Genomic DNA, 24927 nt, shown 5'->3' on the forward strand with positions numbered 1-24927 from the left:
GCTACCAAGTAGAAAGAGAAAAAGGAAAATAGAGAAAAGAGGAAAAACTTAATCCCAGTATTTACCAATCAGTACAAATTTAATTCTATCTTTCTTTGTGCTCTCCCTTGTGACTAAAGAATTGCTGAGCATTATGCATTTTTTCCTCCCCAATTTTCTACTTAGTACTAATAAAATTAATCTGTCTGTGGTTGTAGTTGTAGTTTAAATCATGTAAGCTTATTTTGATAGCAGTGTGTTGAAATCTATTGAAGAAAATGCTCAGTGTGAATCAAAATCAGAAGCTTGTGAATTGCAATTAGTCCCTGAAGAAATGCCTCAAATTTTCCATATTTTTAATTACTTCTGGCCCTCTACATAAATGGCATGAATTGACAGATTGGAATTTTTGGATGTTGGCCATTCTGAAAACAGGTCAGCCCCATTCAAAAAAATTATTGAGGATAGCTTTTGAAACCTGAGTACATTTTGATTCCACAGTTGTTTATCATTGCCTTTAATTTGTCATATTTTGGACAAGATTCTGCACATATCTATTCAGACAGAATTCACTAAAATGAGTCCCAGAGATTCTACATGAGACTTTGTTTTACTGAAATATTTACTCTAGGAAAATTTGGCAATTTATCAAAATAATGAATAATGAAAACATATTTTTTTTAAATAAAGGAAAATATGTAATATTCATGAGGAGATGAAAAAAAGGATAAATGTTGATCAGTGTGAAGTAAACCATAAAGAAGGAGAAAACAGGAGAAGTGTTATTCTCTAAATACAAAGCTATAAACACAGCTTTCTTTTAAATGAGAAATAATGTATGGTTTCTGTATCTAGGTCAGCTCTGCCTTTTTGCCTAATTGCCCCCAAGAAAATTCATTTGGAATTAGTATAAAGAGAGAGATATTATCCATGGGCTTCTTTGGAGTGAAGTTAGGATGCTATGTCACAAATACAGGTCCTTTCACGTAATCAATATTCCCACCTCAAAAAAGGGAAAGAAAAGAAAGTGCAAACTTCTGACAATTCTGGGTGAAGCTGAGACTGTTCCAAAATGCTCAGTTTTTACAAATTCCATGAGAACAGAGGAATGGCTCAACACATGAAGCAGTATGAAGAGATGTCAGGGAAAGGTTCAGTGTCTTGTTAGCCCTCTGTGCATTCACGTGAGCGAGGCAGGTTTGAATGCCTCACGTCAGGAGAGGTCAGCGGGAGCTCAGTGTGTGCTGGAGAGCTTCGCTTCGGGACCTTGGCTGGGGAGGGAATGAAGCTTCGTTAGTGCTCCTCATGGCAGGAGGAATTGCTTATTAATGTTGACTTCGTTAGCAATAATTCTGTCCTGCCCTTTTCTAGCTATAGCTATATAAGCAAGATGAAAACATGGTAATGCAGTGCTGCCATTGTCGTTTTAGTGGAGTCTGTTGTTCAGGCTTTTGCAGATCTGCTTTGCTAAAGCTTCTATTGATTTCCCATTTTGCTCAATAATATATGAAGCCTCAGTGTTCAAACTGGTGGTTGGCTAACAAGCCATTAACCTCACTGTTCACTGAAAACAGTGGACAGAAGATGAACTCTGCTTGGCATCCCTTAATCAAGATGTCCTTTAAGTACCATGAAATATTTCTAATAAAGCTTTATACCAAAAAAATCCAAATAAAATGGAGGCGCAGCTATATATTTGTGAAAAGATGCTAAAGAAAAGCATGTGAACCATATCCATTTAATATATAAATTTAACTTGTAATTTATTGCATTTATTAATCAGTAAAGAAATTTGCTTTATCTTTTTTTTTGTTTGTTTGTTTTTGTTTGTTTCAGTATGCATTTTAAGTCTTTTAAGTATTTGATCTCTAAAGCCTGGCTAATGTCGAAGTTTTAACTTCTTGAAGTTAATATCTTTTAAACTAAGCTTCTTGCCTTTCTGGTCAGTTCGAGAATCTCTAGATGGTTTTGTAGGGGTTGAGCACATGGACTAATCTTTGGTTGTCAGTTCACAAATGTTTTCCCTCATATTCTTACAAACATGGAATGTTTTACCTTTCTACTGTTATATAGCTTATAAAGAATTGGATTTCTTTGTGAGTATTTGTAAATGTTTGTGTAAGACTTTAAGTGGTAAATAATCCACTTTCTGAAGACTACACAGTTATGAGAAGTCATGTTATATGTAATAAAGTGATATATTTTGGCTTTAATTTCTTAGTTGAAGTTGTTATTGGGAAATAAATATTTAATATTTAGTGCTTTTCAGAAGTAATATTGGTGTTTGTAATGAATGGGTATAGCCCAGCTTTTGAATCAGAACTACACAAAGGAAACCAGGTGATTATTATATTGGTAATAATGTAGGGCTTAAATTTATAAGAAAGCAGGAATGATGCTTAAATTTGCCACACAGTGACGCTTTTACTAAAAAAATTAAAAGGCAGTGGAGACAAATTCTACAGCAGCTTTTATGCTCTGTTACAAGGATTTTTATTCTGAAAGTTTAAGCTTTTGCTAACATCCTGCCACCTTGAAAAATCTTGTTTGGCACCCCACTGCAATCTCTAGTTCAGTGAAGCTTTGTAGCAGGTGTGATTTGCCACTTTATGGAAACATTATACTTTTTGTCAAATTTTCTAAAACCTCTAAGTGAAATATGAAGGAACTAAACTGAATGAACAAAAGATTCATTCTGATAGGTTAACAAAATATTTGAGTTTTCTTGGAGAAACAAAGGAAGTAATTTAGAGGGAAATTTGTTTGTACTTTCCAGCTTGTTGGAGTTTTTAAATCATGGTGTTTCTGGTGCTCCTGTTTGGTGGGAAGTCCTTTGTGTTTTAAAATGTTTGGCTGTTCTTTTTCTTATATTAATTTCCTTCCTGACTTGAAAGAATGGGTATGAAAAAAATAGATTAATTTCTAAAACAAGCTTTTTTCACATCATAATTTAAAGAAAACTTCAGAAGCTCAAGGGAAGTTAATTGAGAGGTGTTTGACAAAATAGATTCCACAACTTTTGCAATAACAATGTAACTCCAAAATACTAAGAAAAATTAATATAAATGAAAACACAGCAGTATCAAATACTCAGAATAAATTAGTTCTGTCTACCAGGCATACAGATCATTCTTATGAGGGTACCTCCATGCACAGATGCAAACTGCAACTTGTGGTTGCTGTATAAAGCAGGAAAATGTGAAATTTGTAGCCTTTAGTGAAATATAAAATATAACTTCATAGCTTGTAAGTAATTTAATTTACCAAGTTGTAGTGTTAGTTTACTAAGCAAAGTTTCATTTCTTTCCTATTAGAGTTTAGGAAATAGCATGCAAAATGTCAAGTGTTAGTTTTATACTTAGTGAAAGCAAATTACGTTAAATTGATGAAAAATGATTTTCTTTTTAATGGTAGTGTTTTTTGTTTGCTTTTCTAAATAAGGTACCAGTACTTTTTGCAAATTAAGCAGGACATTCTTACTGGAAGGTAAGACATTTTTCTTGTGTTAAGCATTAAATGCAAATCTGGGCAAGGAAAAGTTCATAATGAGAGATTTTGCCTGCAAAAATAAAAAACATATTAAGAATAAATCACTGTCTATACAAGTGGAAATATTTATAATAATTACCTGTTAAATATGTCCGTAGACTATAAAAGACTAGGGTTTTCACAACAGCCAAATGTCATATGAAATATGTAATTTTATTTATTTATCATTTTAAAAACAAAACAGATTGCCCTGTCCTTATAATACTGCTGCTCTTCTGGCTTCCTATGCTGTTCAATGTAAGTATAATTTGTGTTTGTGTACTTGTTAGTACTGAAATATATAAAAAGTCTTATTGATTAGTTTCTAAAGAATGTACTTTGTATAGCATTGTACTGTGGTGTTTGTGGGCATGATGCTAATTTTCTCATGATTGAGGAAATTGATTGGTTGTCCTCCCCCAGCATCATTTGCTGAATTGGATATGGAAAAAATACTTAAAGCCACCCTGTCAGAAAACCCCAGATCAATACTCTTTTATTCCTGTATATTCTGAGGCATGGAATTGTGGCTTTTGCTTTGAGAATGATGCTAAAAAGTATTTCCTAAGACACTAAAGCATTTTTAACACACTATGCAGTGAACCTCCAAATAAGTGTGGAAAAAGGAATTCTGGCCTTATCTGACCAAAAAGTTTGATACCCGTCTTGGCAATTGTAAGCCATCCAGTGAGTAGAAGAGTCTTGAAAACTGAGATTTAGTTCTCTTCCTCACTCAGTTTTTCTTCATAAGCTGAAATTAAGCAATCCCAATATATTCATTCACATTCATGTGTTTTTCTACTGTTGAAGATACTTACATCCATGTTAGTACTTTGTATACTTCGTAGATATCAGAGAAACAGTGTCCATGTTAATACTTTCATAAAAAACTTAGAGTAATGTTAATGTCTTGTTTTATGCATGGTTTTGCTCAGTGGTCACCTTTTCGTAGGTCAGTCAATAGAACAGTTTCTCTTAAACAAAACTCCTACACTTCAGCTGCCTGAAAAATGTACTGCAAATGCTGTCATGCCATAGGGATTTGTCTTAGAAGAGGTAAAGTATTTGATAACAGGAACTATGAAAGTTTGATAACATTTTAAGGTTTTAAGAATGCAATATGGGTTGTTTTTTTTAATATTGTAGAAGTGATGGGTATGCACAGTCCATTGTATTTACATTTATCCATGACATCCTGCTGCTATTTTCTTCAGCTTGCAGATCTCTAGCTAATGATTCCCGTACCTGCCTAGTAATAAACTTCCTGGATTCTTTATAAATACATGTAAATAGCAGATCTCAGTCCTGTACTCTTGGATATCAGCAAGGAGTGCATTCTGTTATAAAACCTGGTCCAATTCTCTAGTTTTTAAATTATTTAAAGTAGGATCTGTTTGTGGTGATGCAAGTGAACCAGACGTCTTTCCTACCTTCCTTTCCTTTCCTTATCCTCCTGCTCAATAAGTGCCTTCATCTGCCTTGTCAGTGCTGCTAGGCCTGTCTAGGACCCCATATCATGATATATTACTGTTATCTATCCACTTTTCTTTTTATGTTTCTTATCTATCACTGTCGATATGTTACATGGATTGCAGATCTTTAAAGCTGAATTTTTTTTCTACTGTAGTTAGAAAGCCTCAAAGACTTTTACCAAATGTTGTTTATGTGTTGTTTTCTGACAAATGTGATTGTAATCTATTTCTTATAATTTTAGGAAAATGTTACAAATTATTTAAACACACTTTTTAGTAGTTTCAAGTAGAGTAGTTTCAATGTAGGTGTATGTCTGTGTGCTTTTTTCATACATACAATTTAATGTGCAAAAAATATTTTTCTAATGCTTCTGAGTGTGTCTTGGTGCAGAATGAGTGGCTGGATTTTGCAGATCTTCATGACTAAATAGCAGTTGTAGTGTTAAAATAAGAAAATTGTGTAATCACATGAAAACAAGCAAAAGTAAAATAATAAGAGAAAATTGAATACTATCCTATATATATATATATATATATATATCCTACTTTGTGCTAGCTGTAATGACAGCATTTATGGATTGTCTGCTAAAAATTAAACACTTTATGAACTCCCTTCATAAGTGCATAATCAAAGCCCTCTCTAAATAATCTCGATATTCACTGAGAATGTGACTGTTTATTCAAAAGGAAAAATGGGAGTCCAAATATCTTCTCTATTTTTCTTTGCTGTGGATCATAAATTATGTGGGAGCAAACTCATGTGAATTTGGGGGCATTGCACAATGCCAAGTACATTAGTGATAAACAATAACCTCTCTTTTTAATATTTTAGCCGAGCTGGGAGACTACAACCATTCAGAAAACTTGCCAGGCTACCTCTCAGAATATTCTTTCATCCCTAGCCAGCCTCAAGACTTTGAAAAAGAAATAGCAAAATTACATCAGCAGCACATGTAAGGATTTACATCAGAAGATACTGACTTTGTCAAATCCTGACTGCTGATGCTGTGCTATTATATAAAACAAAACAGTATTTTTTTCTTAAAGGTTTTGAGGTGGGTGGGTTGTTGGGTTTGTCAGCTGGTTGGTTTTGGTTATTTCTTTTAAGATAATTTTTCTTTTTGTAGATGATTTTTCTTTTTGTAGATTAAATACCTATATAATAAATACCATTTATGGTCTATACAGAATATCAGTATCTAAATTAGTGAAAGAATGAACTTGTTAAGTTAAAGGTTCTCTGAAAACAGTGTTTGTGCATATTATATTGGATATTAACTTAGCCGGGTATATTTTCTTTAAGATTTTTTTTCAGTCCTTGGGAATGTTCTGAGCATAAGGGCTTTGTTTTCATGATACTCTCACCAGTGAAGAGTTACTTTAGAAGTAACAAAGTCCTTTTCTTCAGTGTCTGCTCTTTCCTGCATGCGAGTCTCTGACCTTTCAGAAAGAGGAAAATGCAATGAAGCAATGGAAAATATTTTTTTTTTAAGTATGTAAAATTGTAGTACTTTCCAGTGATGGTTCCTTCCTATTTTAGAACTTAAGTGCCTTTTGTTAGTTAAATTTAACAAAATGTAAGCAATATTTATAAAACATTTGCTTGATCAGGTCATGTTGTTTGCTTTCAAAACTACAGAATGTTCCCTTAAATTTCAGATAAAGGCTTAGAAAATTCTCTTAGCTACGTTAAAGACATTTGAGTGAGTTGATGGTAATTTAAATAGCCAATGCCAAATACAGGACTGTAAAACTAATTTTCAGATTCTAGGGATCCACAAACATTTAAATGATAATGTACATTAAAGTAAAATGTATTGTGGGCTCTTGTCAAGACTTCTGTTCTTTTGGAAATAAGTTATTTTCTGATAAAATTTTTGGGTTACGGTCTGTTTATCATGAGAAAGGAAATTCAGATTTCAGGGTGGGGATAGAAGTAGTAAAATGAATGCAGATTTTCTGTCTACACTCACTGATGTGGGAGGTTGTGTTAGAACGTTTCTGATTTAGCTGCTTTCTTTCAGAGGGTTGTCTCCTGCAGAAGCAGAGTTCAATTATCTCAATACAGCACGTACCTTAGAACTTTATGGAGTTGAATTGCACTATGCAAGGGTAAGTTTGGATGAACTAGTGTTGCAAGGTGAAAATGTATTCCTCTGAGATTTATGGAAAAACATGCTTTTCTTTTTGTGAGACTTCCAGGCTTTTGCTGACAAGAGAAAATAAAAGAAAAAAATGTGAGGTGCCTAACTGGGATTTTCTGATTGAATATCCACTGTTTCACTATAGAGAGGGTATTTCTTGGCTCATATTTGTGCTTAGTTATCTGTGTGTTAATCAGGTTGAGCTTTGTTGCCTTGAATGTCATATTGAGAGTTCTACAGCAGGTGCTTGATTAGAGTGCAAAGATATATCAAGACAAAAGTGCTATTTAAATATTCTTTAAATATACAATATTGTTTGTTTTAGACTCTCTCCTCTCTGTGTTCTGAGATTGCAATTTCCTTTCAGGTAGGAATTGAAGTTGCTGGTTGCTTTTAGTGTAGCAAATGCCAAGCCAGTCTATTTGTGCTGCTATTCTTAATAAACCAGAATACTGTCATATTTATTTCATCAAAGTTGGTGAAATACAGAAGATCTAACTTGAGAAATTAAAATTTTGTGGTAGCCTATAAGGAACTCAGAGCAAACATTCAGGTTTGTCCTAAATAGGAGGGAATAATTTAATTTCTTATTTGTCTTATTAAAACATATTTCCTTCCACATTATCTTGTGTATTTAGAGAGTGATGAGAATGAATATATATGAGGTTTCAAAAGATATTTATACTGTTCTTCAAGTAATTTTCTCTCTTCTTTTAAAGGATCAGAGTAACAATGAAATAATGATTGGAGTGATGTCAGGTGGAATACTAATTTTTAAGAACCGAGTACGAATTAACACTTTTCAGTGGTAAGGACAGCTGTTTAATGTTTTTATTTACTATTTCAAAATATTTTTAGCACTCTTAAAAAGACTGAAACTTATGTTGTTTCGTATCATGTTGTAATTTTTTATCTCATGTGCCATGGGGAATGTTGGGGGGGGGTTTGGTCTGCATGGTGTGCTGTTTAACAACTTTGAAACTCTAATGGAACTGTAATTAATTTCAGTCCTCCTTTTCTTCAGGAGTTTGTAAGCATATTTTACTTTTAATTAACTATATAGCCAGGGCCAGTGTGATGGTCTAGCTTAGTCTTTAAAGAGACAGGTGAATTGAAAAATATTAACCTGGAGACTGACTGCTCTTACCTGTTTTGTGACCTATAAATTAATTGTGGTGTGTGTTTGAAATTTAATATAGTTATGGTACTTGTGAATAACTGAGGTGGAGCATTCAGGATACTGTCATCTCTTCATCTGTGAATAACCATGTTCATTATATGATCAAAAAGTGCATTTACTGCAGAAAATCTTTGCACCTCTAAATTCTTTAGAAGTGCTCTATAGTCTCTGTGGTGCTCTATAGAGGTTATGTCACATTTCTGGAAATGCCTTTCTTAGTTCCTGCAGAAGCAACCTTCCCTTGGTTTCCTTTGCTTGTTTGGAGTCCACTTTGACAGCCTTATTACTTGTGTTGCTGAGTTGCTGTGGCTGCATTCTGAGTGGGTGAAGTCAGTAATATAAGATTATCATAGCAGACATTAGTTCATCAGGCACAAAAGCTGTTAGTTCAAGATAAATGATCAGAACTGTTCATTTGCTACTGATTTTGTAATTTTATTTGCTGCTTATGTGTGCTTGATCTTTTCTGCAACCCAGTGAATTTCTGAGATGTTCTGGTTTTCTGTGCTAAGCTTAGTCTCAAGGTTCATTGTAGAAAGTTACGTATTTTGTGATTTACCAAGATAAGAAACAGTGTCTTTGGTCCAATTTTAGTTGATTTTTGTAAAGAAAGAAAAAACAAAGCTATATCAAAGTGTTATCTGCAGCCAGTACAACTGAACGTGGTGAACTTTTTACTTGTATGCATTTGAAGGAAAGTAAGTCTAAGACCATTTCAAAGCATTTAAATTTCTGGTCTTCATGGTTATTGGGTAAATTAAAACTGGAGCTTGCAATGATAAACCTGAAACTACTGTACCAGTCAGTCAGACCTGTCCTTCTAATAGTGACACATTCCAGAAAAGATATCCTTCATGTGGTGTGAATTTGGAGATGTTGGAGCCATTTCTGGGCTAAGGCTGCTTTATAAATGGAATGCTGTAATAATCAGGAAAGTTTTATTTCAGTCTGATTTTACTGCTGTTATTTTTGGGAAACAGCAATAGTAGAAATAGGTTCTGTAAATCACACTGGTAAATTACTGAGTACGTACAATCTAAGTCATAATTACACTACACGTCATTAATGAAAGTTGGAGGTTTCTCTGAGTTCTGCTTCATATTGTTTGCATGCCAGGGATGCTGATCTAAATTCTTAGTGTGGTTTTTTTGTGTGTGTATAATTACCTAAACAGTTCTTCTTTGTATTCAGCCATATCAGCTGACACCAGGGATATTAATTTCTTGCTGTGAAGACTATAGTTCCAACATAATTGGTCTTTACAAAAAAAAAACCCCAAAAAAACACCCTTCCCCATTTCACCCTGTTAGAGGCTTTCTTTTGCTATGAGTAATAATCTGAAATACCAATTTCCACAATATAGCTCAATAATAGACCTATTACCCTTTCTTTCTATCCATAATCACGCTGCTGCTCTTGTGCCACTAGTACTGATAGTTCTTTTTGCTTCCACTTATTGTTGCTCCTATGCAACTGGAGCTGTGTAGTGTCTTCCCAGTGATTTATAGGTATAGTAGATATTTGGATACCTGTTTTTCAGTACTCTTGAATTTTGAGACAAGTGAGAGGATAGAAATGCATGTCTGTGGGAAGAAATAACGATTTAACTGTATTGCTTAGAGAAGACTCAAGTGAAATGTCTTTGCCCTCTCACTTCTAATTTGATATTATATCTTAATTGCTCATTGTGAACCTTTTGATCATAAGGAGAAATTAAACAGGAGGAAGACAAGTGAGGAATAGGGGAAAACAAAGGACACTGCCTTGTATCCATGTGTCCTATCTTGATCTTCCTGTATTGTATATAATTCTTCCTTTCCCTAAACTTTGCTACCAGGCACAGAGACCTGGGAATCCAAGGAGATTGAAGACCAAAGGAGAAGATCATGGAGTACACCAGCCTTTCCTTTGTTTCTAGACTACCAGTTCAGCAGTTGGAAATGTGTTTTCCTTAGCCTGTTGTTTGTGGTTGATGTATCTCTGGAAAGCTTTGTTGCCTTTTGCATCCAGTGCCAGTTGCAACTGCAGTTGTGCTGTGGATTTCCTAATTTTATCCCTGAATGATTAGGTGGTACTGTGTTCCTCCTTGGTCATCTGATCCTGCTTACACATCTTGGACACTTCCTTTTGTGTTTGAGCCCAGTCAGCAGTTCTGAGTGCATCTTGGCTGGCCTCTTCTCGTTCTTGCATGTTTTCTAGCACATCAGGATTGTTCTGGATTGAGAAGATTGTCCTTTAAGACTGACTATCTGTCCTCTGTTCCTGTGAACCAAAGGCAGCTCCTGTGGGATTCTGCCCACCAGAACTCTGAACAAACTGGAGTTTTCTCTCCTGAACCCATGGTTTAGTCTGCTACATCCCTCCACTTCCTTTCAGATCTTTAGCTTGGCCATCTCACAGCTGCTGGAGCCCTGCTTGTCTTTGGCTACTAGATCTGGACAATCCTTTCTTGTCTGTGAGTTTGGCCACCAGGAGCATCTTCCCTGGGTGCCTGGTCCAGAACCTGGGTGAAAGAGGTCTTGCTTAAGAAATTTGCTGGATTGCTTATGTCCCGCCTTATCACTCTCCCAAGGGTTGGGGTGGTAAAGCCCTTGTGAGAGCCAGAGCTTGGTATCATGAGCTTCCTTCCACATGTTTGAGTACAATTTGCATTTTCGACTAGGATTTCAAATATCTCTTCATTTAAAAAGATATATTTTATTATTTAGGATGTCTGAGGTGACTGTAGATGGGAAAATCATATCAGGAAGTATAGACAGGATGCCTTTTCCTTGGGCTGAGTATGGATATGCTCATTCAGTGCCTAGCAGGATATTAGCAGTGCATAGGAACTCTTACCTGCTGTATTTTTTTGAAATAGCTGGGAAACAGCTTTGCGAAGTCATTCCTTTGTACTTGAATGGTGGCTCTTTTGAGTTGAGTTAGACCTTACTGGCTAATGTTACAGCTTTGAGTCTGTTCCAAATGGTTTCAGGCTTCAAAGTCATCTGATGTCCCTCTGTAAGCCTAAATGATGGGATGATATTAAAACCCCATAGGTATTATTCTTATTCTCTTTGAGTTTGTAAGTCACCAAGGGTAGTAATTTCTTTAGCAGAAGAGGAAGCCCCAAAGAGTCAGAGATAGTAAATGTTTTTATAAATGGAACAATTGCTAAGTAAATCTGATATGTTGCAAAGTGTATGGAGCACCATTTTTAGAGAAGGTATATATTGAAGTGTTCTTTTAGTTGCACTGTACACCAAGGTGCTAGAAAAATTAGTAATAACATACTCATTGATTAGCTGCAGCCTAATATTTTTTTCTGTTTTTCCCACAGTCAGACTGTTAATAATCACTAGTGTATGTCCTATCCAGCAAATATAAGATCCATCCTACGTTACCCTTAAGCAATTTTTTGTCACAGGAGGTTCTAAGAAGATTGCTGCATTGCCAGGGGAATAATTTGATTTCAGTAGATAAGATGTAACTCACCTTTAAGTTTCAAATCCTTGAGAAACCAACTCTGATAGCAAGAATTTAAGAATTAAAAAAAAAAAAGAAAACTCAACAAACAAATAGAACAGTTATTGCTGCTGCTTCTTTTTAAAATTTTTTTTATTGTTAACTGTTAAACTAATGGCAAGGCTGGGAAAGAAAAAAGAAATGGGAAAAGATGTAAATAACCATAATTTAAACACTAATGTTCACAAAGTATCTTTATGTTACTGCAGATAAAGACTCTCCCAACAAATTAGGACATCCCACTTAGGTTCCTGCTCTGAATAATCCCCTGGAGAAAAATGTCTTTATTTGATTTAGTTAAGATAATTTCTATATATAGATATCCAACTTAGGTGTCTGTTAATGTTTTGCTCCTCATCCTTCCTGGTCTAAAGGGTTTTTTATTCAGCAAGTGATAAATATGCCAATAGTAATTCCAGTCAGTTTGCAGTATTTATTCAATTGTTCATTTTTCAAGTAACAAAAGTTACTATGTTTTTCTTTTTACAATTTGAACCTCACTTTTTTTTCTTGACCAAAGTGATACTCTTGTATATTTAATAAAATATATGGACTATCCTAATATTATATTTCTTTGAAGCAGTGTATCATTAGATTGTGATGAAAATACAGCTTGCCTTTTCCCATTTTGTATAACTGCTATTAAAGTGACCATCCAAAGCAGTCTGGAATTAGTGTCAGTATTTCATATGTTTATAGATACCCTGAAAGGTGAACATGTCTGTAGGCAGATTCTTCCCTGTCATGTGATATTGTAAATGTTTTTTTTTTTAAGGTTGTGAGTCATATCTCTGTGCTTACATCTTATCTTTACTATTTTACTAAAACAAGTTCTGGTTATATTTAAAAACATGTAAGAACATTGAGAAAGAATGTCGTTCAGGGATCAGGTGAAGTGCAATGGATTTTTTTATATTTTAAGGGATAATGAAAGCAGCCTCAGAAAAAACAACATCTGCCTGGAATGACTTGAGGATAGAAAAGCTCTTTGGGCTTTGGAATGGGGAAAAAAATATCAAAATTAGCAACTGCCTTGGGTTTGGGATGTAAACAAGTGAATTTGATAGATAATGTAAATACACAGCTCATAGATTTCATATTACACAAACGATTTTATATAATCTTTGGTATCTTATTTTTTGTCCATGGAAAGGAAATCTGTTCTCTCTAGAAAGTATATTTTCAGTAGGTGTATTTAAGCCTTTAACCATGATGCAGTATATGAAATGTTTTAATATTGTGGTTTTGTTTTTCATTTAGGTTGAAGATTGTAAAAATTTCATTCAAGTGCAAGCAGTTTTTTATTCAACTTAGGAAAGAACTGGTGAGTACTGTCTTAAATTTGATCTAAAAGGAATGGAATTTCTTCTACTGCATGTCTGCATTATACTGACTGATACTATGTTGATTCTTGGTTTTGTCTGCAATTAAAAGTCCAGTTTCATCAACATTCTGGCTGTTTCATGTTTCAAACAGACCATTACAATGTTTTATAAGTTTTCTTTTTCATTTGAATTGCCTTATATTTTAGATACTTTTAGTTTTACATTTGTATGCAGGAAATGTAACTTGTTTATATAAGATAAATGTGAAAAAGATTAAAAGTAAATCAATATTAAATTTAAATTTCATAAAAACCAGACTCAAACTAAAGGTACTGCTTAGTGCTGCTTCAGTTGTATATATGCTTGTAAATTAAGGTTTGATAGACATGTTGATTTGTATTATTCAGATTTGGTAATACATGATGGCTTTATTACTTATATTTAAACAGAAGAGATAAGAATTCCTTTGTAGTTCTAAATTACATATGGTATATTTTCATGCCTGCTTGGAGCTGAATGTCTCATGGCTTGAGGTGAGACATTGAGGGGTTTGCTACCCCATGAAGCACCACAGTACCACTGAGCATTTAATTCAGCAAGAAATGGATTGTTCTGTGCCCCCGAGAGATGAGCTTCCGTTACAGACATAGCACTGGGGAAAGGTGGAGGAATTTATTAAAAATATGACCACATGATTAACCTGTCAGATTAGTGAAGAATTCTTACATCTGAAAGGATTTACTGTGAGGATGGTGAGACACTGGAACAGGTTGTGGATGCCCCAGCCCTGGCAGTGTTGAACGACCTGGTCTGATGGGAGGTGTCCCTGCCTATGGCAGGTGGGTTAGGATTAGATGATCTTTAAGGTCTCTTCCAACCCTTAATGTTATAGGATTCTTTGATTGAAGACCTGAAATGCAAAGTTACAGACTAGATATAAACGATGACTCTAGGCAGAAATGCATCTTGACTACTGTAAGGCTGTTCCAGGTTTTGGGAAAGGTGGTTAAAGAAGAGAAACACCTCTTCTGTCAGGTCAGGCCTATGTCTGGTGGCTGGTACTAGTGCTGAAAGCAGGAGTCATACAGGTATACAACAGGTGCATCTTAAAAGCAGATCCTTTAAAAATATGAAGTGAGCAGGTCTGTCAATGTGAGCAGACATCATGCAACATGAGCAGAAAAGTGGTGATACAAAAAAAGGTGGGGGGAATGTTTTATTGGGGTGACACAGCATTTTTGTAAAACCTTGCTGGAGCTACAGTCTTCTTCTCAAAGGCAGGCTGAGGTCAAATTTTGTCATGATACCAGTGTGTGTAACTTCCATTACAGTTGCAGGAAAGTTGTATTTGTATGTGAGATGAGAATTTGGGGTTTTTTTTTTTGAAATCAGAAATTATGGACTGTAGTTGTTTCCTAAATTAGGACTTGAAGAAAATGCTGTGGTAGCAGAGTTGAGGACCTTGAAGATTAAGATACCTAGATATAAAATAGGATTAGATACTGTGTAATTTAGTATTTCCTCTATTTTCTGCAGAAAAGAAATCTGCTTATAATAGAAGGTAATAGTAAGACAGCTTTCTCATCTTATTTCTCTGTTACTGTCTAACACTCTACATACATATTGTTACTTACATGAGAATGTAGTTTATATAATTAATGTAATTTCTCTTCTGAGACATCTTATCCAAGCCAACAAATTAAAAAGCCTTGTAGTGTTTTTCTTTAAACTCTGTGTATCAGATGAAAACTGGTGGCAAGAACTTAATTTTCATTTATTCCAAGTCATGAATATCTTAAGATCAAAGCTCAAATTTGGCTTCCAAAGAAGTCATACTTAAACTAATTTTTTAATAACTGCTAATATTAAAATTATTGTTTCCAGAGTTACTTTCCCTGTCTAGGATCATAGGATAAGATCCATCTCACCTATATTCAGCTTCAGTTAGGTTAAAAGAACATACTTTCTGATTTGTGATACTTGGCTCACCAAAGCTCATCATTACATTTCTTCTGTAATAATCACATAAAAAAGCTGAAACATCTTGCCTGAACAGGAAGTATGTTTTAGGGTGGATTAACTTGTTCTATGGTGGTATATCCTTCATTTTGCTTTTGTTTTTGCTCTCATTAACAGTAAAGGGAGCCTAAATTACTCTCTTTAGGCAGCATAAACTAGGTGAAGTGACTCAGTGATTGCACATTTGGTATGTAAAATATCTCTGGTCTAGTGCTTTGAGTGCATATTTAAAATCACCTATTTACGATATGGCAGGGGAAATACATTCATGGTATGCTGATGATGTGTTTCAAACTGGTGTGTAAATATGTAATAAATTGTACATCTGAGAAACTGCATTTATTTGAATGCAAAGCTGAGATCCTGTAGAATATTAAGTTAGTGGACTTGGGAAAGGAATTTTCCACTGGTTTTATTTTCTCCCAACTAGGCTATATACACTTTTATATAATTCTAAAAAGATATTTTTCAAATACTGCTAATAAGTGTTGAGTGCTTTTAATTGCAACTGTCCTCAAAAGTGCAAGTACCTTATCTCATAATCGCCTATTAAATTTATTCGCTGACTTGGCATGGCTTAAAGGCATCAACATAAGTAAAGAATTATTTGCCTACTTTTATTATATTATATCTGTGTTTAAATAAATGAAGTGAGATGAAGCAGTTGAATGTCACAGTCATTTTCCTGTGGTAGTATAATACAATCTTGAGTGGAAGCTGGTAGAGTATTCTGACAATCATACGGCTGGAGCATATATCCACTGGAATAGGGTTTTTTTCCCCATTGTTTTTTATGATTTTATGGGAGAAAAGTGTGTTATATGTAGGACTTCTTCATCCAGCATTAGAAGCCCCCTGAACCATTACTTCAATAGCATTTTTTTCCATTGTATCTTACTTTCTTCTGCCTGCTCTGTATGCTGCTTCCCTTACATGCTTTGAAGCTGCTTAAGAATAATTCAGTAGTTTTGTTTTTCTAGATGTTTCCCTCAACTTCTCTGGTTCTATTTAGTTGCACCCTTGGCTGTAGTATAGCCAGCATCAAGCTCTTCATGCCATCCAGCGTGTTTTGTGATCTTGATTCCTTGACAGTCAAAGAAGCTGTTCAACATTTTCTTTTGCTCTTTTAGAAAGCAGATGTCCATTGAAAAATTACTTGAGTCTGGAATATGATAGGTTTCTGGCCATAACTGAAACCTGGTTTCAGTGAGTGGCCAAGATAATTTATTTTCTTTTTTTTAATTATAGGTTATGTATCTGAAGTTTGTCCTTTGAATTTTGTCTGACTTTTTTGGACTGAATTTTAAAATGAACTTGGTCTGAAATCACAAAGTGGTGCATGGGCTTATCTGCCCAAGTACATTCTTGATCTTAAGTAGCGCTGGCATTCATTAGATGCCTACTTGATTGCTGCCTAATCCTATCAAAATTTGTGCATTGCTTTTTTTTTAATGAAGAGCAAATACTGCTGGCAGAAGTATATTTACTGCATTTACGTTTTCACAGAACTTTTGCGCATATTTCTGGAAGATGCTGAGTGTGGGGAGCATCTGCCACTATAAAGCACAAGTTTTTTGTCTCTCTGGGATGGGGTAGGGAATTTCTGCTTTTTTTGGGGGGGGGATTTTTCCTTGTTTAGCTAAAGTAAAAGGGTCTCATTAGAGAGTAAGTTTTGCAACTCAGTTTCTTTCCTGAGCACCGAGAGATTGGAGCAGTGCTCTGGAGTCACCGTTTCAAGGCAGGCAAAGGTGGGTTTGAATGAAAGGCCCCTCTCAAGGTGCTTATTCAAGTACTGAGCTGTTCTGTGTGAGAAGAGCACCAATATCCAGTCTGCTTTTTTGTTGGGTTTGCATTTTTAATAATAGGAATCACAAAAATTACTTAGCCTTTACTGTATCCTACCTCTATTTGTCTTACTGTAGCTTTGTGCTGGGGCCCAGATCTTCATTACCAATATTACATCCAAGCTGCTTCACTCTTCCTCTCCATGGCAAGCAGACTGTTTTCCTCTCTTTAATAAAAACCACAGACATAATTAGTAAGGTAATAATTTTGGGGCAGAATCCTGCTGTGACTCTCTGACACAGTCTAGCACTGATCTCAACAGACATAACCCCCTGAAATGCCTGCATGTCATTATCAGACCACAGAGCATTCTGCATCTTGCTGGATCCTAGTGTTGTAAAAGCATTCTGTAGGCTGTTACTTTATGTGATTTCAGCTGAAGTGCCATGGATATGTCAGCTTGGAGCCCTGTGCTGAGCCCACAGTGATTCAAGTCTGCTGTTTCCAAGGAATACAGGGGCAGCCTTACTCTAAAGCCAGCAGTAGAACCAGATCTTGCACCCCAGAATGATCAGCTCAGATGAATTTCAAGTGCCCAAGTTACATTGGAATATTATAGAACCTTCAAGGGTGAATAGGGGAGGGATGAGTACACTTAGGAGCCAATGGCATATATTATTCTTTACCTTAAACAATGTTTCCTAGCTGTAATTGAGATGAAGACTAAGGTTTGAGGATCAGTTCTCCCTGCACTGCAATGAAAGCTTTAAAAGCTATGAATAGAACTATTGTTAAGGTAACTTTAAAGCTCTAGCACACCAAGTTCCTGTGAAAGTGCTGTCTTGCATTACAATTAAGTTGCTCCTGCTGCAGCTCCTCATCCTGCCATACCAGCTCCTCCTTCATGCTTCATGTCTGATCTAGTGATCAGATGGTGGGATGAGACTCAGATCAGCTTGTTTTCTGGAATACAAACTAGGGGAAACAGCAGGGTTTTTTTTCCCCCAACCCATAATTATAATTCTTTGACATTAAAATGCATGATCACCAGCTCATGTAACTTGTCAAATTTTCTTTTCCAACTGTTTAAGAGGCTGACAGAACATGAAAATTTGCTACATCATGATTACTTGTTGTTAGAATCTAAAATCTTAGTTGTTTCATCCTTTACTGGATCCAGAGAAGGCAGTCCAAAAATCATACATAGTTGCTATCTTGAAGAATAGTAATTTACCTTGTTTTTATTGTTTGACTTTTATATTGTTCATAAGGCCTTTTATGACTACATAGGTAATGGGCTTAATTTCTGTTATCTTGTTTCTGATTTCTAATTTTTAAATCGTTCTGTTCATATGTCTAAAAAATACGGGGAACAGTTGGCAATACCTGGAAATTAAAAACAGAGTTATAAGTAATCTTTGTAATTGAATTAAAATATCAAGATTTAGTTTCTTGAATATAATTTCTTAAATTTCATCAATAAATACTTAGAATTTGCTGTTAGTTTAAAATCCATTTTATTTTGTCCTAAATTTGGCCTGTGACTGAAAATAGTGTTGTTCTTGTTCCCAAATAAAACACTGGGGGAAGAATTGCAGGTCTCTGTGCCTTGGTTTCTCAGCAGATCTGAAGATGAGCAGACCAACAAAAGCTTAACTTGGAGAAGGGCTTTACTACTAAGTTAAATCAGTTAAGGTGTGCAAAATGTTGGGGAGGATTTTGTACTGAGAAGAGAAAGAAAAATGGACCTACAGAGGTTGTTATCAAGCTCTCTCAACAGGCAGAGTAGCTTAGCTTGCTTTGCCGTTTTGCTTCTTACGTTTCCTAGGAATCTAATGAATCATTTAAAAGTAGGAACTGTCAGTTGCTCTTGAGATCAATACCTGTTCCCAATCTCCAACTGCCACATGTTCATGACAATTACTCATCTTAACTGTAGTTTTGAACAGAAAGGCATATTGTCTTTGAGCTCCCAAATCATGGAATTCTTTTCATGTAGTTTGGGTCATACCTTTTAGAATTGTTTCTATAAAACTAAACAGATTGTTAACCTTTGTGCAGGCTGTTTTTAATATAAAAATAATTCAGGGAAACAAAAAAAATTCTTTAAAGAAATTGTAAAGGTAGTTCAAAAGGATTTGTTGTACATAAAGTTAATAAAAAATTAGAGTACCACTTCAAAAAGCATTAATTTAAAAAATACCTCAAAGCCAACAATATTTATCTTAGTTTCAAAAAGTACTTTGAATAATTCTTATGTGAAATACATTTTTCTTATTTTTTAGCATGAATCTAGAGAAACATTACTGGGATTCAATATGGTGAATTACCGAGCATGTAAGAATTTGTGGAAAGCTTGTGTTGAGTATCACACATTCTTCCGTTTGGACAGACCACTCCCGCCTCAGAAGAACTTTTTTGCACATTATTTCACTTTGGGTTCCAAGTTCCGGTACTGGTAAGTGCTGATTTGAAATATATGGGAAAAAATATGAGTAGTGAGCTCATCAATAAACACAGGGAGTTATCTAGAATCTACATTAAGATGTAATTCAAGTAGGTTTTGAATCCTGCAACTGTTCCCCTTCCCTGTTGGCCTAAGTTTCAAATGTCACTAATTTTTTAAGATAGCTTGAAAATACAATTGTTATATTATTAGTGGTCATTATTACACTAGTGCTCTGAGATTGTCTCCCAAGCTGCATTTCTTGGCCTGTTCTCCTGCTGGGTTATGTTTGTCTTAAAAGTAGTGTCTCAAAACTTCAAAGTGTTTGACCTGATCTTTTTGAAAACAGTTGAGTCTCAGATACTGCATGCAGCAACAGCAACAAAACAGAACCTAAGTTAATATCAAATACAAATCATTGTAAAGAAGCTTGTACAAGTAAAGCCCACTTACCTACACGTATAAAATAGGAATCAGGTGAAAACAAAGGACATGCATGTTGTGATTCAAACCCAGAACTTTGGAAAATGAGGAAGAAATTAAATCCATAACCTCTGAGGATGAACTTAATAGGCAAAAAGCTTGGAAGTGCACAGAATGTGCAATAACTATAATACCTGTAATAGTGGAGTGGGTGGTTTTGGGTTTTGCTGGTTTGTACTTTTTATTTTTAAAAAAATTTGTTCAGTGACTGAATTAGCTGTTTCTGCAAGTAATGCAGAACGCCGGTGGTTTAAATCATGCCTGAAACAGAGAATAACAGAGCTAGTACTAGTCATCCATCTAGAATGGCAGTAGTGTCTGTGACGTACAAAGGGACATGATGAAAAGCTAGAAAACAGAGTAACAGCCTATTTCTGTCACACTTGTGAATTGCATAAATGTATAAAGAGGAAAGTAATTCAGTGTCTAACTGTTTATAGCATCTGTTTTTGACCAGCATTCACAGTACCCATTTGAGAGACAGCATTCTATGATCCTGAACAGTGTTTGACACTTGACTCGATGTTGCTGTAGAGAATTTCAGGGAGCTTTTTCATTTCTGTAAGGATTTTGAATCTGAATCGTTGTGGTTATTACTATTACAGAATAGCTCTTTGATGATGACATTCAACTTAAGTTAACATAAGATGAAAAGGGAAACTGCATAAAATTGAAGAAGGTCATTAATGTTGCTGGAACAGCCAAAGGCGGGAATTTCTGCACGTAGTTTGAGAGATTGTTGAGAGGCGGCATAACAGGAATAACATGGTCCACAAAGAGAGGTTGAGGGCACTAGGCTTGTTTAATCTGGTGAAGAGGAAGCTAAGGGGTAATTCAGCTGCAATCCTAAAGCTACTTCAAGAGTAATGTTAGTACTAATGGACCCAAAGGTGCTGGTAACAGGCAGGTGAGATTTCACCATGAAGATTCTGGGTGGACATGAGGCAAAGTGTTTGGGTTTTTTAGAACTATGTTGCCAGAACAAGTCACCTGGACTGGCTGGAGGATCTCTGTTAGTGGAGGCTTTCAAAAGTCAGCTAGACAAAGCCATGGCCAGAGGTGACCTAGTGTTAGCAGGAGATTGGACTAGAGACTTCTAGCCAACATTTGTATTATCAAAAGGAGTCAGTAAAATACAGAACTGACAGATCTAGGCAGAATTTTCAAATTTTTTTCAATTTCAGAATTTCTTCTGAAATAAATCGGGGACATGAAATTGTTGAACTATTGAATTGTTACATAACCTATTTCCATTGGTCTAAAATACTTCTATGCATCAATTGTTAAAGGATATTTAGGTTGTTTTTTTTTTAAATAAACCTGCCAAGAGGGATCTAGAAGACTGTTAGTGAGCAAAGGTGACTTCTGTACACTGTCATTGGACTTTTCTAAGTGGTTCTTACAGTATTCCTAAACCAAATACTCCAAAATACCAAAAAATGTGAAGAGTTTTGCTGTGTATTAGCATCTCTTTTAACCAGATGGGAAACAAGTAGGTTCCTTCTTCACAACGGAGGGAAGTTACCACTGAAGTGATACAGTGTTTTGTAGTAAAATCTGAAATCAACAGTAGAAGGTTTTGGGGTATTTCACAATGAGGGGTGAGTAGACAATAAAATAGTAGATCAAGTTCAGTGCCCAAAAAGAGAGAGAAAAGAGCAGGAGCATCAATTCTCTGAAAACCTTAAATCAGTTATTAATAGCAGTTATAGAAGAACAATTACAATTATAGAGTTATTGGAAAGGAATAGAGGCAAATACAGCCAACTTACTTCTTTTTGGAGTTTAAAATGTGTAACCCCAGCAATTTAGCTGGCTGCAGGTTTGGAAAGAGAAATTTCCTGGATTGGCAGCATGGCAGAGGTTGGAGGGCAGCTCTGGACACTGTTAAGTCCAATGCCCTGTTCTAACAGGGCCCACTGTAGCATGTTGCCTAGGAGCGTGTCCAGCCAGGTTTTGAATGGATCCAAGGAGGAAAACTGCACCATCTCTGAGAAACCTGGTTCAGTGTTAAACTACCTTAAAGTGAAAACTTTCTTTTGTCTTGGTGGGTGATGAGGCTGTTGTTTTGTAGCCCTGTTCTTGCTGCCTTCCCTGATTAGGATGTCTCATATTTCTGTTTGTGCTGATTGCCTCTTGTCCTGTCTCTGGACTCCCTTAAGAAGTGTCTGGCTGTATTTTTTGCTTTCCCCTTCTGGCATTTGATCTTCCTAAGCCTTCTCTTCCTGAGACTGAACAGCTCTCTCAGCCTTTCCCCATGCATCAGATGCTGCAGACCCTCAGTTGTCTTTGTGGCCCTTTGCTTGACTTATGGAGCTCTGGAATTCCACCAAGCATTCCAGATGTGCTCTCACCTGTGCTAGGCAAACCTGCTCTCCAGCCAGTTGACACTCAGCCTATGCATGGGTTTGTTCCTCCTCAGCTGCAGGTCTTTGCATTTTCCTTCACTGAATTTCATGAGATTCCAGCTGACTTGTTTCTCAGGTTTTCACACACCCAGTAGTTCTGTAATATGAAGGTGTAAATAGCTGATTTTTGGTTTCATAGTGTAAATATCCCTGTAGGAGATTCTGTGCTTGCTCGAAAGTTATTAATGGAAAAGTGGCTACAAGAGCCAGTGTTGCTGGTATCTTGTCACCAGTTCTTAAGTGCTGATAGATACTCAAAAATGCTATTTTTTTTCTAGAAGAAAAATTATGAAATATTATAAAGAATCTTTGATTTGACACAAGATATCTGGTCATATGAAAAGTCAGCAAGTTTCAAAATCTAAACTTAGTTTTGACAAGTTGCAGAGAAGAATATAATCCTGATGTGCTTATCATGTAATTTTTTTGTGTTATTTTGCTAAACTAAGTAGCAACTAAGTTACTAGCAGTTCAGGGAATAGTTTAGGGGGAGCATAGAAGGGATGCTGTAAGTTTTTAACAGTGGCGATAACAGGAACTATTAAGTGTTAAGTGTTACCCAAAGATCCAAGCAGAGATTTCTTATTGCTTTGGATAAAAAAGCAATCAGAACGGAAAGCTTTTGTAACATCTAAAATTATTTGGAAAGAAGACCTACATTTCTACCAAATGCTTTCTAAGGTTATGCAGTACTGAAGCTAGGGCAATTGCTTGAGCATGACTGAAAACAGAATTTAGGCATTTTGTTGAGATGGTTCAATTTTAAACAAGAAATTGTTATTTGATCATGTTGGATTTAGCAGTTTGATTTTGTTTTGCTTTCCAGTGGGAGAACAGAGGTCCAATCTGTGCAGTATGGTAAAGAAAGAGCAAATAAAGACAGGGTATTTGCAAGGTAAGTAGTTTACATTCCTTAGTTTTTCCCCATTTATATATTTTAAAAATTCAGGATAGCCTTCAGTCTACATGGTTTGTTGTTACATTTATTAGCTCTCTTTGTGCTGTTTTTATTACAAAGAATGGCCTCCTGCTGTTAAAATACTCCATTAAAATACTGAGTTAATGGGTATTTCTGTCTGTGATAATATCTTGCAACTGTACATGTGTATTTCCTTTAGAAATAAGTGCAGTGAGTCTTACTTGTTAGAACAGCTTTATCACTGTCTCTGTGAGGTCACAGAGTAGTTGGCTAATCAGGAATATATTACTTAATTTTATTCCAGGCTCCTGAGGAGTTTAATGATTACAATAAAAGATTCAAGACATAAATTTAGTTATTTCTTCAGAAATTATAATGCTATTTTCCAAAGTAAAACAACTGCTGCATCCACCGCAGTTTGTTCTGATCATGAATAGAATCCTTGCAGGGAGGGGGCAGCTCTGTTCTTTTTTTTCAGCTTCTACTTTTATAGAGATCAGAGATGTCTTTTTGCCCCTTAAGGAACTCTGGAGTTCAAACTTGTGCTTGCAGACTTCTAGTAGTAAGTCCAGCAAACTTTCCAAGTGCCTGCAGACACTGTTTCTAAGAGCATTGGTGAATTCTGCCTTGATTTCCTTCCCTGTTTCCACCCCTTCTTTCCCCCTGTGCATTAGAATCTAATTTGGGTTTTAGCTCAGCCTACCATAGATAGATAGCTCCATATTAGGTTTGGGGGGCAGAAATGCTGTAACATGCTGCTTCAACAAGTAGATTTTATAAAACCATTTTTTTCTGCGTAAAGCTATTTTTTACTCCATTTAATTTACTTTGGGAATGTGAGTGAATTTAGATTTGTACTTGGAGCAACTTTTTTTAGTACTGAGGAGACTCAGCTCTGTGACAGGTGAGCTTTACTTCACTAAATGACAGTTTTGAATCAGTTAAAAACTGTTTTTCTTGTTGCACTCTGAACTTGACAATTCTCCCCAAATCAGGAGGGTGGAGGAGAGCTGATAGTTTGTTTTGAGGAGTATTTTTATAATTTCAGAAACTCTTATGCAGTAGATGGCACTATTCCCTTTGTAGCAAAACCCAGCAAGTGCTGCTGGGGGTCACTTGTAGTTTATAATATATAGTTGGATAAAATCAATGAAGTTGATAAAATCAAAAGCCATGGCTGGAACTTAAAAGCCAATAAAAATTGGCTTTTTTGGTTAATAAAATGCTTGCCTCGTCCATCCTCAGATTTTTTTTTTCACTATTGCTTTTTTATTATGAAATAGAGCATTTATCCACATATTTTGAGTTTCTCAGAAGTGTTGATGACTGATGTCTGAGGCATGTATGTTTATATCAGTGAAATGAAATAGTGGTATATTGTAACAAATACATCTCAAAAGGCTTTTAACAAATCAGCTGCTTCTTCTTCTTCTGTCTTCCTCATGACAGTGTGCAATTAATTTATTTTCAATTTTAAAGACCTTTAATATTTTCAAGAGTGGAAAACGCTTAAAAGAGAAGACATTTCTAGAACACAGTGTTGTTCAAGAAACTTAAGAACATTAGTTCTTCGTCTTCTAAACATTTGCATTTCAGGTTGATATGCTGAGTAGATGTCAACCCTTTTGTATTCATACAGAGGATAAATTTTGTTTTCTAAGATTTTCCAGGTATAGTGTGGGTTTTATTCCTGGAACCTGCCTTTCTCTTTTGTGGTGTGTCTTTATCAGACAAA

The 24927-nt window shown here is 35.5% G+C and overlaps 1 protein-coding gene across 4 annotated transcripts in view; it reads left to right on the top strand.

Annotated features, from left to right (window-relative positions):
• PTPN4 (protein tyrosine phosphatase non-receptor type 4) overlaps window positions 1-24927 on the top strand; it is a 108955-nt gene that overhangs the window by 48435 nt on the left and 35593 nt on the right. For all 4 annotated transcript variants that reach the window (XR_008437811.1, XM_053981766.1, XM_053981765.1 and 1 more), the window contains 8 exons: window positions 3421-3465; window positions 3713-3765; window positions 5812-5932; window positions 7004-7091; window positions 7843-7931; window positions 13068-13131; window positions 19222-19394; window positions 23100-23168. Coding sequence is in view for 3 of the 4 variants with exons in the window: in XM_053981766.1 (XP_053837741.1) it covers window positions 3421-3465; window positions 3713-3765; window positions 5812-5932; window positions 7004-7091; window positions 7843-7931; window positions 13068-13131; window positions 19222-19394; window positions 23100-23168 (702 nt within the window). In the remaining variant the exon portion in view is untranslated. The remainder of the gene's footprint in view (window positions 1-3420; window positions 3466-3712; window positions 3766-5811; window positions 5933-7003; window positions 7092-7842; window positions 7932-13067; window positions 13132-19221; window positions 19395-23099; window positions 23169-24927) is intronic.

This window comes from Vidua macroura, chromosome 7 (assembly GCF_024509145.1).
Source record: "Vidua macroura isolate BioBank_ID:100142 chromosome 7, ASM2450914v1, whole genome shotgun sequence".
Taxonomy (NCBI): Eukaryota; Metazoa; Chordata; class Aves; order Passeriformes; family Viduidae; genus Vidua; species Vidua macroura.